Raw genomic sequence first — 13148 nt, 5'->3', positions numbered from 1 at the left:
GCAGAGAAACACGCACGGTGGCGCGCCACTGCTCACACCACAAGAGAGACGGGGGAGGCAAGGAATTCGCTCCTCTCAGGCACACGCAAGGCGTGGGTCGCCTCCTACCACCTGCGGATATCATGGACATCTACTCTCTCTCCCATTTCACTAGTGCCAGTCTACAGGGAAGATGTGCGGGGGAGGGGGGCTCCTTTTCTTCATTGGATTGCCATCGCTGTGCACAAAGCAGAAGCAAAATGAAACGCACGCGAGAGAGAGAGAGAGAAGGGACCAAAGTCCAGTCTTCTGCATAAACCGCCAAACAGGTAAGCCAATCGTTCCACAGGAATGAAGAGAAACACCACCACACATGCGTGTCGGCCAGTCAAGCAAAAGGAACTCCGGTGGGCACACACACGCGAAGATGTGCACACTGGGCCACTAGAGGAAAAAGACAAATACAAACATGAGAGACGACATGACGGTACCCAGCACCACCATCTCACGTCGCTTTCGCACGTCGATGTGATGGAGAATGTTCTGCACAAATGGAATGCGCTCAGCAATGTGCAGCAGCTTGTCACCGATTTCGTTGAAGCGCTCACGCTGCGTGCGCAGTCGATCTCGCGTGTCCTCGGCCTGCTCCAGCAAACCCTTCACGCGGCTCAGCGTGTGCTGAATAGAGGCTTGCTCGTCAATGAGGATGCGCACCCCGCCGCTGGCTGCATCGTCGCCAGGGGCAATGCGCCGTCGCGTATCGCCCGCCCGCCACGATGCAGCCAGCTCATAGCGATCCTTTCTCTGTCGGAACTCTGCCGTAAGACGACGACGCGTCTGCTGCTTCTCAGCTAACACCCCCCGGAAGCGCTCGGTATGTCGCGCGGCTGTCGAGGTAGGGCCCAGTTCTCTGCACGCGTCCTCCATGCTCAGCACGGTTTGCTCTAACCGACGGAGAGACTCGTCGATGTCGCGTTCGGCGCCACGGTACTGGGACTCCACATCTTCGAACAACATCGTGGACGCTGGGGGTGGGCTGAAGCCGCCACTGTGCAGAGCGCTAGAACTAAGTACCGGCACAGCTGGGGTCGCCGAGCATGAAGTGTCGGGGTCATTATTCGTGAAAGGCGAGGCGGCTGCGCTGCCAATGATCTTCTCGTCGTCGAAAAGTGCCACCACCTCCAGTTTGCGAAGCTGCTGATCAATGAGTTGGTCTGTCTGCCGCGCCTCGTTGCGCAGCCGCTCCCATGTGGCTGCTTGTCTCGCCTCTGGGTCCATCCTCCCGTGTCACTCCTCTAGTGAATAAGTAAGAAAGGCAGATGTGCCTGTGTATGATGGTGTGTGTGTGCAGAGGGTGCGCGCTGTGCGCTTGTGTGTACGTAGGTAGCTGCCTTCGGCGAGCACGTACAAGGATCTTTCCCAACAACCCGCTTCGCCAACGCACACGTATCGGTGTGGGCCAGTCACCTTACTCTGGAGGCACTACTCGCCCTGAGTCGAGCAATGAGGAAGCTAAAGAAGGCGTGCTGCGGTAAAAGAAACGCACAGGAATGCAGTGCCGGTCAAGAACAGGTTACGGTGTATTGCGGGAGAGGGCCGAGTAGAAGAAGAGAGGAGAAATGCGTAAGGAGGAGGCCCCCGGGGATAAAAATAAACAGCTTGGAGAAACGGTCACACTTGGCACACACAGGCACACACCACTGCGGCCAGTCACATCGATGGTGCCCGATAAGTCGTGCACGGGACATACCAAAAGGGCAAGAAAACACAGCAGCATGATACAGAAGAGTAAGACAAGAGCAACCCCCTCCCCTCTTTCCCTTACCTCCCCCTCCTCTTGAAACAAGAGCTTCATGAAGGGGCGAGGAGGAAGGAGGGAGATGATAAGTGCAGTGCGATGCAGTGTCGAGGGTGTGAACTTTGGAAGGGGCTAGTGGGAGAAGTAGTCGCTTGTTGCCATCACCAAATGCTGTTAAGCCTTTTCAACGCTGTCTCGTGCGCCCTCTTGCAAGTTTCGATAGACCTTTACACGGCCATCTATCGTGGCTACCATATAGCCTGTGATAACGGAGAGGCACACGGCACCTCTACACTGCATTCACGGGCAGTTTACACACAGGCACACATACACACACGTATGCGCATGCACTGAGGATCGCCTGCAGAAAAAAAAAAAAAAGAGTCGAGGTGGGCAACAGTGTGCGTCACTGCGCGCACGTGGAGCGGATGGTCTCCTCGCAGAAGAGTCGCAGGTACGGTTTCACCTCGCACTCTTCTTCAAGAGCCGCCAGCCGGCAGCTGTCGAGGGCAGCGATCACCATCGCCATTTTTGCAGTGTCCGTCGCCGCGTCATACGTCTTGACATGGGTGATGTCGCCAGCCTCCTTAAACTGCGTCGCCAGCAGCTCAGCAGCATACGTGATACACAGCTCCCCAAAGCTCGCGCTGTGCGACAGTTCTGTGAAGAAGCCCGCCATCTGCCCCTTCAGCAGATGATCACGGCGTATCGCTTCCTCCTGCTGCGCCTCCTCCTCCGCAGTGAAGCAGCGGCCAAGCATCTCATCGATAGCTTGGTCTTCGCTGCGGTGCATTTGGCGACCGTCGGGGCGGAGCAGGGTGGCAGACTCGTGAGGAAACTCGATGATATCCTCCGAGGACGTCGCTGACTGATCTCGCTCGTCGAGCAGCTCCTCGTCCTCGTTCGTCTGCAAGCGACCTTTGCTTGGGTCCAGGGGCTTCTGCGGTGAAGTCAATAGGGAGGAGCTCGCTCCGCTGCGCTGCCGGGACATGGTGACCAGCGAATGGTGCGGCCGCTGCACCCACTCGGCAACGCAAGCGCGCCGCTCCATCCTGAGGGCAATGTCGCACAGCAGGCTGCGCAGGTCGGCCGCGCGGACAATGCCACTGACGCTGAAGAGGTGCACCGGTCGTACCGCAATGGCACTGTCGACCGCAGCTGCAGCACACGCTACAATACGCGGCACCGCCACCTCGAGGACCGCGCGCACTGAGAAGGCCTGCTCAACCTGACTCACGCTCTCCCTGTGTACCGCCTCCCGCATCTGCTGCTGCTGCGCCTGCACAAATGCCGCACGACCGTCGATCGGCGGCGGCAGAGGCAACTGCCGAAGTCCCTCCGTCACCGCCACCTCCTCCAGCTCCGCGTTCGCAAACGGCGACGCTTGCTGACTCGCCTGCTCGGCCATCTTTGCCATCATCGACTCCATCATGATGCCCGTGAGTCCGGCGCGCCGCCCGCCCGTCCACCACGCCCGAACAGCCGAGATGGGGCCGCTGCGACTCTTGGACAAGGCCGCACTTTCGCGACGACTCAACAGGAAGACAAGCACTCGAACCATGTTCTTAATCGAGAGTAGCGAAATAGTGAGGCTGTGTGTGTAGGTGGTGGCAGCAATGCTGATGAGAGTCAGCCGAAACACTCGCTGCCAGCCCCGAAGCTTCGCCTCCTTGTCAATCTTTGAACGCAGTTGCTGGCGCAGCTCGTTCAAGCCAGTGATTTGCTGGAGAAGCTGGCGGATGTGCCGCTGCTCAAGGCGGGTGGTGATGGCGCTGCGGTCGTAGCCTTGCACCATGTGCCCCGTAATAGCAGCCTGCACATCTGCGGGGATACTCTTCTGCCAGGTACTGGAGACGTAGTAGGCTCCGAGAGCGAAGACGAGCCACCGGCCGTAGGACTGAATCTGTGCATCCGTGAGCGAGAGTTCAGCGATGCGGCTCATCAGCTGGTTCGGAAGATTCTCCATTTGCCTGTCCTTTCGTTTCTGCTGCTGCTGCTGTTGCGTGGGAAGAGACTTTGAGGGCGTTTGGGGCTTTCTTTTTTTGCTTCTGAAAGTTATCAGCGCTTTCGTATCGTTTTGTTTGCTACTTTTTGGCCGCTCCCTTCGATTGATGCCTCTTTGCCAGCACCGTCCCCCTCCCACGTGAACGTGAGTGCGAGCAGAGGAGAGCTAATAGATCCTTGCGGTAGCAAGAGAAGAGGTGGTACTAGAGTAGTAAGGTGAAATGAAGAGAGGAGCGGAGATGATCAGAGAGTGAGAGAGAGGGGGAAGGGGAGGGGGTGACGACTGCTAGAGTACAAGAAAGAGAGATCGAAGAGGCAGGATGCCTTTTGTCGCCCGTGCAACCCTCGTTAAAGACACGCCAACACACGTTAAAGGTGTATGAGTGAAGAGGATAAGTCTTCTTCCGGGAGTGTGCAGGCGCAGCCGTCTTGCTCCAGGACGGAGAATAGAGAGCATAAGGGAGTCACGCAGAGAGAAAATACGTGCGTGTATGAATGCGTATGTGGGTCGCACCACCTGACTGGTAAGCATAGACCAGCTGCAGGATCTCGGATACGGTTCGTTTGTCTTTCGTTTGGCTGGAGTAGCCCCGGTGCGGTGTTGAAGGTGGAAAGGCGGAAAGAGGTATCGCCAAAGGGGGTTGGCTCTTCCAGTTGAGATGCGTGCTGCCCTTTACGAGAATGTAGTAAGGGCGTCACAATCAGTTTCGGGTGGTGGGTAGCACGACACGCCGTAAAGCAACACACATAAGTAATCCCTACGAAGGTTTCGTGCCGATGACACGGATTACCTTCAGCACGCAGTGAAAGCATAGGAAAGACGTACACACTGCAGTAGGAATTGCAGCACTGATGTGCCTGAGAATGTCGGGGGGGGGGGGGGGGGGGGGATTACCGATGTATGGCATGGCCTCCGTCGGATTCGAGAGAAAAGGGGGTAAACACTCTTGAGAGGGCAGCAGAGCGGTGCCCCTTTTCCCCCCAGTCAGCGCACAGTGACTCATATCAAACCAAGAAAAAGGGTGCAGCTAAACGGCGCAAAGTAAAAAAAAAGGGGGATCGAGTCTACTCATTGGAGAGGGTCCCCCCTCCCCTCCCTCTCGCAGCATTGAGGGGGGGGGGGGGGGTGAGGGTGCGAAGTGGGAGAGGGGAGAAGTCAATGAGAAAACAAGAACAGTGCCGTATAGACATGCACGCCTGCTGAGGCGTGACACCCAGTCTTGGAGGGAGGGAAAGGCCGAAACGGCGGTGTAGAGAAGGTCTTTCAAAATGTAAGGTTCTTAAGCATGCCTCTTTGCTCGCATCACCTCTGCATCACTTCCTTCATCGGCGTCGAGAATGTGAAGGGGGGGAGGCAGCGGCGCCACATCCGCCCACACACACGTATGCACACAAGGACATGTTTACAACTGGTCGAGACCCCGTGCCTTAATGTCAAAGATCTGCATACAGATGCCGCCACTCTTTACGTTGCCGGCCGGCTTGTCAGACTTGACGGGATGCTGGCACATGGCCGCCTCCTCTGCCACCTCGATAGAGAGAATACCCGTGGCTTCCTCAAGCCACGCATGGTGCACTCGCTGCACCTTCTCCCCGTGCACCACCTTCACGCCTCCGGCGGACAGATCGGCTAAGTTCATCGGGTGCGTGGGGAGGGCGGCGTGGCGGCCGACCATTCCCGCCCCCTGTTCGGTGGTCGGGTCTACCTGAAGCAGAATCTCCTCCCCGTTCTCGATGTTCACAAGATACCGATGCCAAGGGCAGCGCAGACAGAGCAGATCCTCTATTTCAACAATGTCGCCCTCGCCTAGTGGGCCAGCGGCATGGTAGCAGGGACTGTCGATGCACTTCAGTACGTCTGACTTGCCTGGCTTCGATATCAGCAGCACTGTCACGTAACGGTATGGGTCCTCGAGCAAGAAATGGGCTCGGTTGCGTTGCTGACGCAGCCGTTCATACGACCAGCCATCATATTGATGAATAGGCATCTGCACTAGGGGGGAAGAAGAGAGAGTAGAGCAGGAGCAAAAGAAAAACAAGTCGCGTATCCCTACATGCACATGCTTGTCTATGTACGTGCGGAACGGTGTGCGTGTATATGTGCGGTGGCTCTCTTCTACTTTTCATCAGTCATGAATAGCGCCGCAGGTAGAGGAAGATACAAAGTGAGAGGAAGAAGAGGCCCCAAACCATCTTGCAACATATACTCCAGTGACATAAAGGGTCGGTAGTAGTGGTGGAGGGAGAGGGAACATGGGTACGTGCTTCTGCGAGCAAGAGAGAGGTTCTCCTTCCCTCCATGCACGCAAGGCAGCTCATCCTCTCTTGACAGCACACGTGATTGCGCTCCACTGATCAAGTAATATGAGGCCACACTACAGACAGGCTCTATACATATTTCTTGCCTCAGCTGCTGCACTTCGACTTTGTTGCTCTTTGCTTGTTTGCCGACTATTCGATAACGGGCGTGAACTGCACACACACACACACACGCACACACGCGTGCGCGAAGAACACGGCGACAAACAGGCGCTCCGCGTCGACAATACGTCAGCAATGAAAGGAAAGAAGGTAGACAGATGAAGGCAAAAGACCGTCTTTCCACGCATTCTCCCTCCCGGCCTCGTTTATCTTCGCGAAGGGAAAGTATCGTGCGAGTAGCAGCGCAGCAGTGATGCAGTCGTGTACAGAGACATACGAAACAGCTAGCAGTGACAGTAGTAGAGCGAGCAAAGACACAAGACGAAGAGGAAGAATCGGAGTGGCATAAAACTCGAGAGGCGCAGGCGTGTCGTCTTGGCAAGAGGCAGACGAGACGCGTTTCCTCTGCTCCCCTCCCCCATTTCTTGTCCTACTCTGACGCAAAGTCCAGAGACAGGGAGAAAAGAAAAGTCCAAAGGCAGCGGCAAGTAGGAATTCAGAAGGGGAGCGGCGTGCAGCGTGGGCAGAAGGAATACGAGAGACCGCGCACACCACGATCCACAATACATCCTTCACTACGAGCACTGCACAAAGTTGCTCACCATTTTTTCGCCACCCGCGGCCGCCGCCTCCTCACAGGATGCTGAGATCGTGAGAGCACAATACACGAGACTTACCGCCACTCAAACAGCGAAAATGAAAAAAGTTCCAACGTGTCCATTCTCTTCCACAGAACGTAAGCTCAACTCCGCCCTACTCGGCCCTGCCCCAGGCCCATCGCGTGGTGCAAAGCAGTCGTAGACACACGCCACAGCAGCGCGCCGACTCAGCCATCTGAGCACGACCTCTGCCTCACACTCTACCCACTCCACTGCTTCACAGGTTGCCTCACCGCCGCGCCCATCATGCCGGCCGGCACCTGGTGCGGGTCCCCTCGGGGTGTCCCAGGCTCCCCACACCAGCGGGCCGCGTGCGATGCGTTCGAGTCATGCTGGCATCCTGCCCATCATATGGGTGGTGCAGACGCCTTCACTGCTGCGGGTCGCTCCCATGCAACGCCGTCCCAGACCTCAACCCCGACACAAGTAGCGACACATTGCTCTGACCTCCCCCCGTAGTACGTGCGTGACCCTGCCACCGCCAGAAGCGGCTCGGCTCTGGCAGGGATAAGGGCGCTGCTCGACCTCCCCTGCAGAGAGCGGGTAGTGGGGCCCTGTGAGGTACCACGCACTGCGCTTTCCACCGTCATCACGACAAAGTCGCAGCAAGCGGAAAAAAGAAAAAATATACGGGCAAACAACATCAAATATCATTCCAAGTTAGCCGGCAACTGAGGGTCGACAAAGACAGTCCAGAGGATCAATGGTGCGGAGCTCCGTGGGTAGCGCTGACACCGGGGCATGTTTTCTAGCAACGTGCACGAACAGCGAAAGAGTACTCTTAGCGCAGGGATACGAACGGATGCAGCGGAGATGCCGGTGCTGAGCGTGCCCGCCAACGTGGTCGTTTTAAGCGATGGCACGAACGGCAGCTGTTTGGTTACCGTGGCCGAGTTGTTCTGTTCGCCGAAGTGGCACCGCAACACATCGTCTCCAAAGACATCCGCCACCTGATACCCGCCTACAACGGCATCCACAGAGAGAAAACTCCAGAGCTTTAGCAGCAGACGTACTGGGGGCGCACCATACCGCGCTTGCGCGATGCGAGTGAGCTCTTGCGCATTGGGAAACCCGCTCTCGCGTTGCGCAGCAGGATTGACGCGCGTCCGTGGCGCATCACTAGCAGACGTGGTCGCTGCAACTCTTTCGTACGCTTCGCTTGCAGCTGACGGCGATGTGCTTGCTGCAGCCCGAGAAGTCGGCCTGGCCACAATAGTGGGGGATCCGGAGCTGTGCGTGAGGACCGCCTGGGTGTAGTCATCCACCTCGTCGTCCTCCTCACTGTCCTCATTGCATGCACCACTCACTCTGTCCGCGTGGGAAAGCGAATAAGCAGTCATACGAACAAGGCACAGTGCGCTGTCCTCCTGATTCGCCTCGCGAAAAGACAAGGACTTGCACAAGCCGTGCTTCTGGCTCTTCGCGACCCAAGCTCGGCTCAGGTGAAGGAACGCCCACTGCTCTGCTTAGCGCGTTGCCGCCGCGAGCAATGGAAGTCGTGTCGGTTAGCAATGGCATAGGCGGCGCGAGAGACTTGCTGGTCAACGGTAGCACGGGTATATGTGGTGAAGAGAACAGAGACACCAAAGGCAACGAAGATAGGAACGTCGCAACAGGCGTGGCGGAGGCCTCCTCGTAGCGCGGCGGGGACAGGTTCTCCTCCACCTGCGCGTGTGGACGAAGCTGCTCCATCTAAGCGAGGAAGCAGGCCACCAGGGAGTAAAGCGCTGTGGACGTGACGCCACCGCAGACGACTATGTTGAGACCCCCACTGCTTCACGGCTGCCTTGGTGAGGCGCACTAGAAACGCCCCGAGCGGCAAGTCTTGCAGTCATAGCCGCCGACGCGCCACGATGCGGGCGACGCGCGCAGAGACGAAGGAGCTGTTGATGTCACACGACACGCCATTGCAGGTCATGTCTCGCAGATGAATGCGCGTCACGTAGCACTGACCGTGTATCTCTACCTCCAGTTGGGGAAACGATGCCGACTTCCAAAGCTGCTCGGCGAGGTCGTGGAGCCGCTCCAGACACAGTGCCTGGCGTTCCTTAAAGGCCATCGGCACCGCGGGAACAAGATCCCCGCAACCACTCCTCTTCACCGCAAACCTAGCGGTGTCCTTTTGCTCCTCGGCCGGGAAGGTGAGGACAAGATCGATATCGCTGCGTGGATAAGAAATCCCTAGAGCGTAGCTGCCGTAGAGCATCACCTGTGCTGTCGCGCGGGGTTTGCTTCCCGCTTTACAAGGACCCCACACCTCCGCCATGCACGTCTGGACGTAATCAAACAGCCGCGCTCGTGCCGCCTTCTCCTGGGAGGTCAGCTGTAGATAATGGAAAAAGCCCAGGAGGTCGTCCTCGGAGAGCGGATACACCGTCGCCGACGCGGACCAACACCAGGCGGGAAGACGTACGCCAGGAAAGGAAGGCGGGGCCGCCTGTGCAGCGGCGCGCTCGTCAAAGCAATGTACGCACTATCCGCAGGGCAGCCGCTGTCGTCTTCCCACGAGTGCCTATTCTGCTGACTGCCTGAACGGGCAGCTTGCCCTCGACCCTGGCCGCGGGTGTTCTCATCTATCACGAGTGATGGCGGGGTCATGGAGGCCCTCTGCGACCCTATCATCGACTTCCACAGGCCTGGGGCGTGCTGCTGCTCGCCATCGCATGTTCCCGCAATGTGGCCCTTGCCCGGCTGGTGGTGTCATCCTCGGGCACGCCCCTGCACTTGTCCATGCGGAGCGCCGGCACCAAAAGAAGAGTCGTTATCCTTGCCAATGTTTGTCGCCTTGAGCGGATGAGACGACAATGCGCCCACTTTGCTAGACGTCGCTGCGGCAGCGACACCAGAGGAGTTAACTTGTGCCATGGCAAACGGTGCGGTAGGCAAGTGCAAAGGGGAAGAGGACGAGAGAGTGCAGGAGAGAGAGTCAGCGACGTATCCTTAAGTACTCTTCGTCGAGATACACGCTGCTTTGCGCAGTGTATTTCTGTACGTGGATCGCCCACGATCTCTCAGCAGCACATACACGCACAAGCCTAGTCATGCGTCTACTCAGACGCAGGCGCTGCTACAGCCAAAGAAGAAGTGGAAAGTAAAAGCAAGAGAAAAACACAAAGGACACTAACGTCTGCAAAGTGTGCCAGATCGCTAATAGAAAGCGAACGAAGCGTGGTGAAAGGAGAAGGGGGGTGAGTAAGGGGCAGTTGTGTGGGGGTGTGGGGGAGGGGGTATCTTCTGTTAGTCGAGTCGGTTACCATTAAGCGTGATTGGAGAGGAGAAAAAAAAAAAAAAACATTTCGAGGAAGCGGTACGAAGAGTAAAGCAGTAACAGGGGAAGAAAAGGAAAGAGGCGTCAAGAGACACGCAGACACAAACGCACACAAGACCGCAAGCGGCAAAAGAAAGACTCGATGTCGCTTTGCTTTTCCACACGGGGGCACTGTTGGCTGCTACTCGTCTTTTGAATTTTTCTCTGTCAGTTAAAGCGCGCACTTGGTGTTTCTCCCTTTCGTGTATGTCTGTGGGTGCGCGCTGCTGATGAGTGCTACTTACCCCGCTTACACCTCTGTGCGCTCGTTCTCGGCACTTTGCACTTCTTTTTACTTGCGGTTCGAGCGAATGTGGGCTTGTGCGCTCCTTTTTGTGGGAATTCGTGCGATGAAGGGGGCAAACACAGAGGACACGGGAGAGGCGTTTCGTGCATGCGTGTCGGTGTCGTGGAAGACGCAATAGCGAGAGAGAGAGAGAGAGAGAAGTTCACTCCAACGTGTGAACAGCGGCAAAGATGCATTGTTGAGCGAGTCAAGTGACGGGAAAGATAAGTAAGAAGGAATTGGGATGAATAAGAGAGAACACGCTCAGAGCGTACTTGAGGAGGAGGAGGCATGGGTACGGGGACGTAACGAGCTAAGCAGACCGCCCGGAGGGTAGCAGATAGAGATAGACGCAACGGCTGCCGCCAGGATGCCCATGTCACTAGTCGCACATTTTTGTGCGCGCACCAGAGCCCTGTGGGAGCATCATCACCTCTCTTCCCGTTGGGCAGACGGAGACGTTGCACGAACAGCCGTCTGTCCCGTGGAAGTCGCGTTGCGTCCTCCACCCTTCACCGCCGATGCGAGCAGGCGGAAATGCAAAACGACGCTGGCGTAAGCAGCATTCAACGCACACACAACAAGGCTGGGGGAGGGGGAGCTCCCTTTACACTGTCTAGTCTTAACGTCTTATTTGTTTCGCTACTGGCGTGCTTGTGTGTCTCTTCAACTCGACAGCCTATCGGCTGCTCAACCGGAAACGCCATAGAAAACAGAGACGTAACGTAAAATAAAACACCCACTCGCACACACACACACACACACCAACAGAAGCTTAACGACATACACGAAAGAGAGAGACGCGCGCGGGCGTAAGTCACCATCGGTTGCTCCAGCACAATCCAGGCGTGTTCCTTTATGCTGCTTTATATTCCTTACAAGAACAGCATCAACGCCAGCACCCCAATAGAAGGAAAAGAAGGAAAAAATCGAGCGCTTGGCAAATACGATTTGCACGGCCGCAACGTGCAGGAGGAAATGGGGCCCATGAGCCGACGTGTGTCGCGATGCCGAAGGCGGACGGTGCTACGAAGAAGAGACGACCCTGCACGCCAGCCGCAGAGACAAGCACATGCTCACTCCTTCTTCTCCTCCTTGGCCTGCGCCGCCTTCTCCGCCTCCTTCTTTACCGCTTCTTCCTCACGCGTCAACATCTCCACATCCCAGTTGCTGTTGCTGAAGACATCAATGTCGGTCGCAATCTTCATCGCCTTGAGTGCAATGCGCTCCGCATCATAGCCGTCAACGTCAATCAGCGCACGAGCCGCCGCCTTGGCGTACGTGCCGCCCGACCCAATGGCAATGATACCGTCTTCCTCGGGGGTGATTACGTTTCCCTGCCCATCAATCTCCAGCGTCTCCTCCTTGCTACACACAATGAGGGACGCCTCGAGGCGGCGGAGGGCGCGGTCGGTGCGCCAGTCCTTTGCAAGCTCCACCGCGGCGCGAGAGAGCTGGTCTGGAAAGTCGTTTAGTTTGTTTTCCAGCTTCTCCATCAGCGCAAACGCGTCCGCCGTGCTGCCGGCAAAACCAATCGCAACGTTGTCGTTGAGCTTGCGCAGCTTGCAGGCGCTACTCTTCGCCACAATACGCTCGCCCAAGGTCACCTGACGGTCCCCAATCAGAATTACCTTGTTGCCCTTTCGCACAGAGAGAATGGTGGTGGAGCGCCTCTGCACGGCGGCCCCCGTCACGAAGGACGTGGAGCAGTTGGCAAGGCGACGAAGCATTATCGGCGAAAAAAAAAATAAAGGTGTGGGAGAATATGGGATGGGGTCAGTCGAATTGCTGCTTGCGCCAGCTGTCTCGTGTTGGTGCCTGAGCGGGCGCGTTGAATTCTCTCTATCTGCGATCAGTGCTTGACCATTGTGGGCGTGGGTGTGTAGGGGTGAACAAGAGAGGCAAGAGGACGTGCAGGTGCGTAACAGGCCCCAAAGCAAAGAGTGTTAAGTGGAGAGAGAAGGGGAACATACAGTTTGTCCAGAAGACAGCTCTTCAATGAGCACCCCTGGGTGCTAAAGGGACGGGAGTGAAAGACTGCTCAAAGTAAGTCTTGGTGGGGGGCGTACCCGTGTGGCATCGTTTTCTCTGCTCTTGACGATGCCGATCACGTGGGACCTTACCTCAGCCCACACACCCATAGTCGCTCTAAAGCGCAGTCCGTTCAACCAGGATTCGTGTCGCTGTAGTCACAGTTTCCACCGTTGAGACTTGGGTAAGTGGGGCGTACAAAAGGGCTGCAGACTGGCTGTACCGTCGACAGCACCATAGCGCCGACAACTTTGAACCGCAGCACGCATAAAACCCTAAATACAGTGGCAAGCCACCCTGCTCGACCTGTCGCAGTCGATTGCGTGGGTAAATCATCATTTCCTTCACTTTTTCGCTCAAGCCCTCGCTGTCCTCGGAAAAAAAAAAAAAAAAAAACGAAGTGCACATGCGCCAATATGGTCGCTCGTCCCTCAGCGGAAAAGATAGACGCGGGCCCACACGCGCAATGGCACTTGCTTCACGCAGCGCTACCTCCCACACCAAACACACTACCCGCCGCATAGCCGTAATAGTAGGGGGATTAAAGGGTCAAAGAGAGACCCTGGCACAGAATCCGCCCACCCACCCAAACCTACGACCCAAGACCAATCATGCGCGCTGCAACAGAGGTGACACACACCTCCTCACCAGAGTCGCGCGCAG

The 13148-nt window shown here is 56.8% G+C and overlaps 4 protein-coding genes and 1 pseudogene across 5 annotated transcripts; all 5 read right to left on the bottom strand.

Annotated features, from left to right (window-relative positions):
* Window positions 1–423: 423 nt before the first annotated feature.
* Window positions 424–1257, bottom strand: LBRM_35_4260 (golgi SNARE protein-like protein; the record flags this gene model as incomplete). The annotated part of the gene is made up of 1 exon (XM_001568995.1): window positions 424–1257. The coding sequence occupies one exon, from the start codon at window positions 1255–1257 to the stop codon at window positions 424–426; it is 834 nt and encodes a 277-aa protein (XP_001569045.1).
* A 926-nt stretch (window positions 1258–2183) lies between these two features.
* LBRM_35_4250 (conserved hypothetical protein) lies at window positions 2184–3743 on the bottom strand (the record flags this gene model as incomplete). Its single annotated transcript, XM_001568994.1, has 1 exon — window positions 2184–3743. The coding sequence occupies one exon, from the start codon at window positions 3741–3743 to the stop codon at window positions 2184–2186; it is 1560 nt and encodes a 519-aa protein (XP_001569044.1).
* A 1441-nt stretch (window positions 3744–5184) lies between these two features.
* Window positions 5185–5769, bottom strand: LBRM_35_4240 (conserved hypothetical protein; the record flags this gene model as incomplete). The annotated part of the gene is made up of 1 exon (XM_001568993.1): window positions 5185–5769. The coding sequence occupies one exon, from the start codon at window positions 5767–5769 to the stop codon at window positions 5185–5187; it is 585 nt and encodes a 194-aa protein (XP_001569043.1).
* A 2105-nt stretch (window positions 5770–7874) lies between these two features.
* Window positions 7875–9726, bottom strand: LBRM_35_4231 (annotated as a pseudogene). The gene is given in 5 exon segments: window positions 7875–8291; window positions 8293–8628; window positions 8630–9290; window positions 9290–9561; window positions 9565–9726. Coding segments are annotated over 5 exon segments (1848 nt in total).
* A 1804-nt stretch (window positions 9727–11530) lies between these two features.
* On the bottom strand, window positions 11531–12184 carry LBRM_35_4230 (hs1vu complex proteolytic subunit-like,threonine peptidase, Clan T(1), family T1B; the record flags this gene model as incomplete). The annotated part of the gene is made up of 1 exon (XM_001568992.1): window positions 11531–12184. The coding sequence occupies one exon, from the start codon at window positions 12182–12184 to the stop codon at window positions 11531–11533; it is 654 nt and encodes a 217-aa protein (XP_001569042.1).
* Between the last annotated feature and the right edge of the window lie 964 nt (window positions 12185–13148).

This window comes from Leishmania braziliensis, chromosome 36 (genome assembly GCF_000002845.2).
Source record: "Leishmania braziliensis MHOM/BR/75/M2904 complete genome, chromosome 36".
Taxonomy (NCBI): domain Eukaryota; phylum Euglenozoa; class Kinetoplastea; order Trypanosomatida; family Trypanosomatidae; genus Leishmania; species Leishmania braziliensis.
Note: the sequence above shows the minus strand (reverse complement) of the source record. Positions and strands in the feature narration are given on the sequence as shown.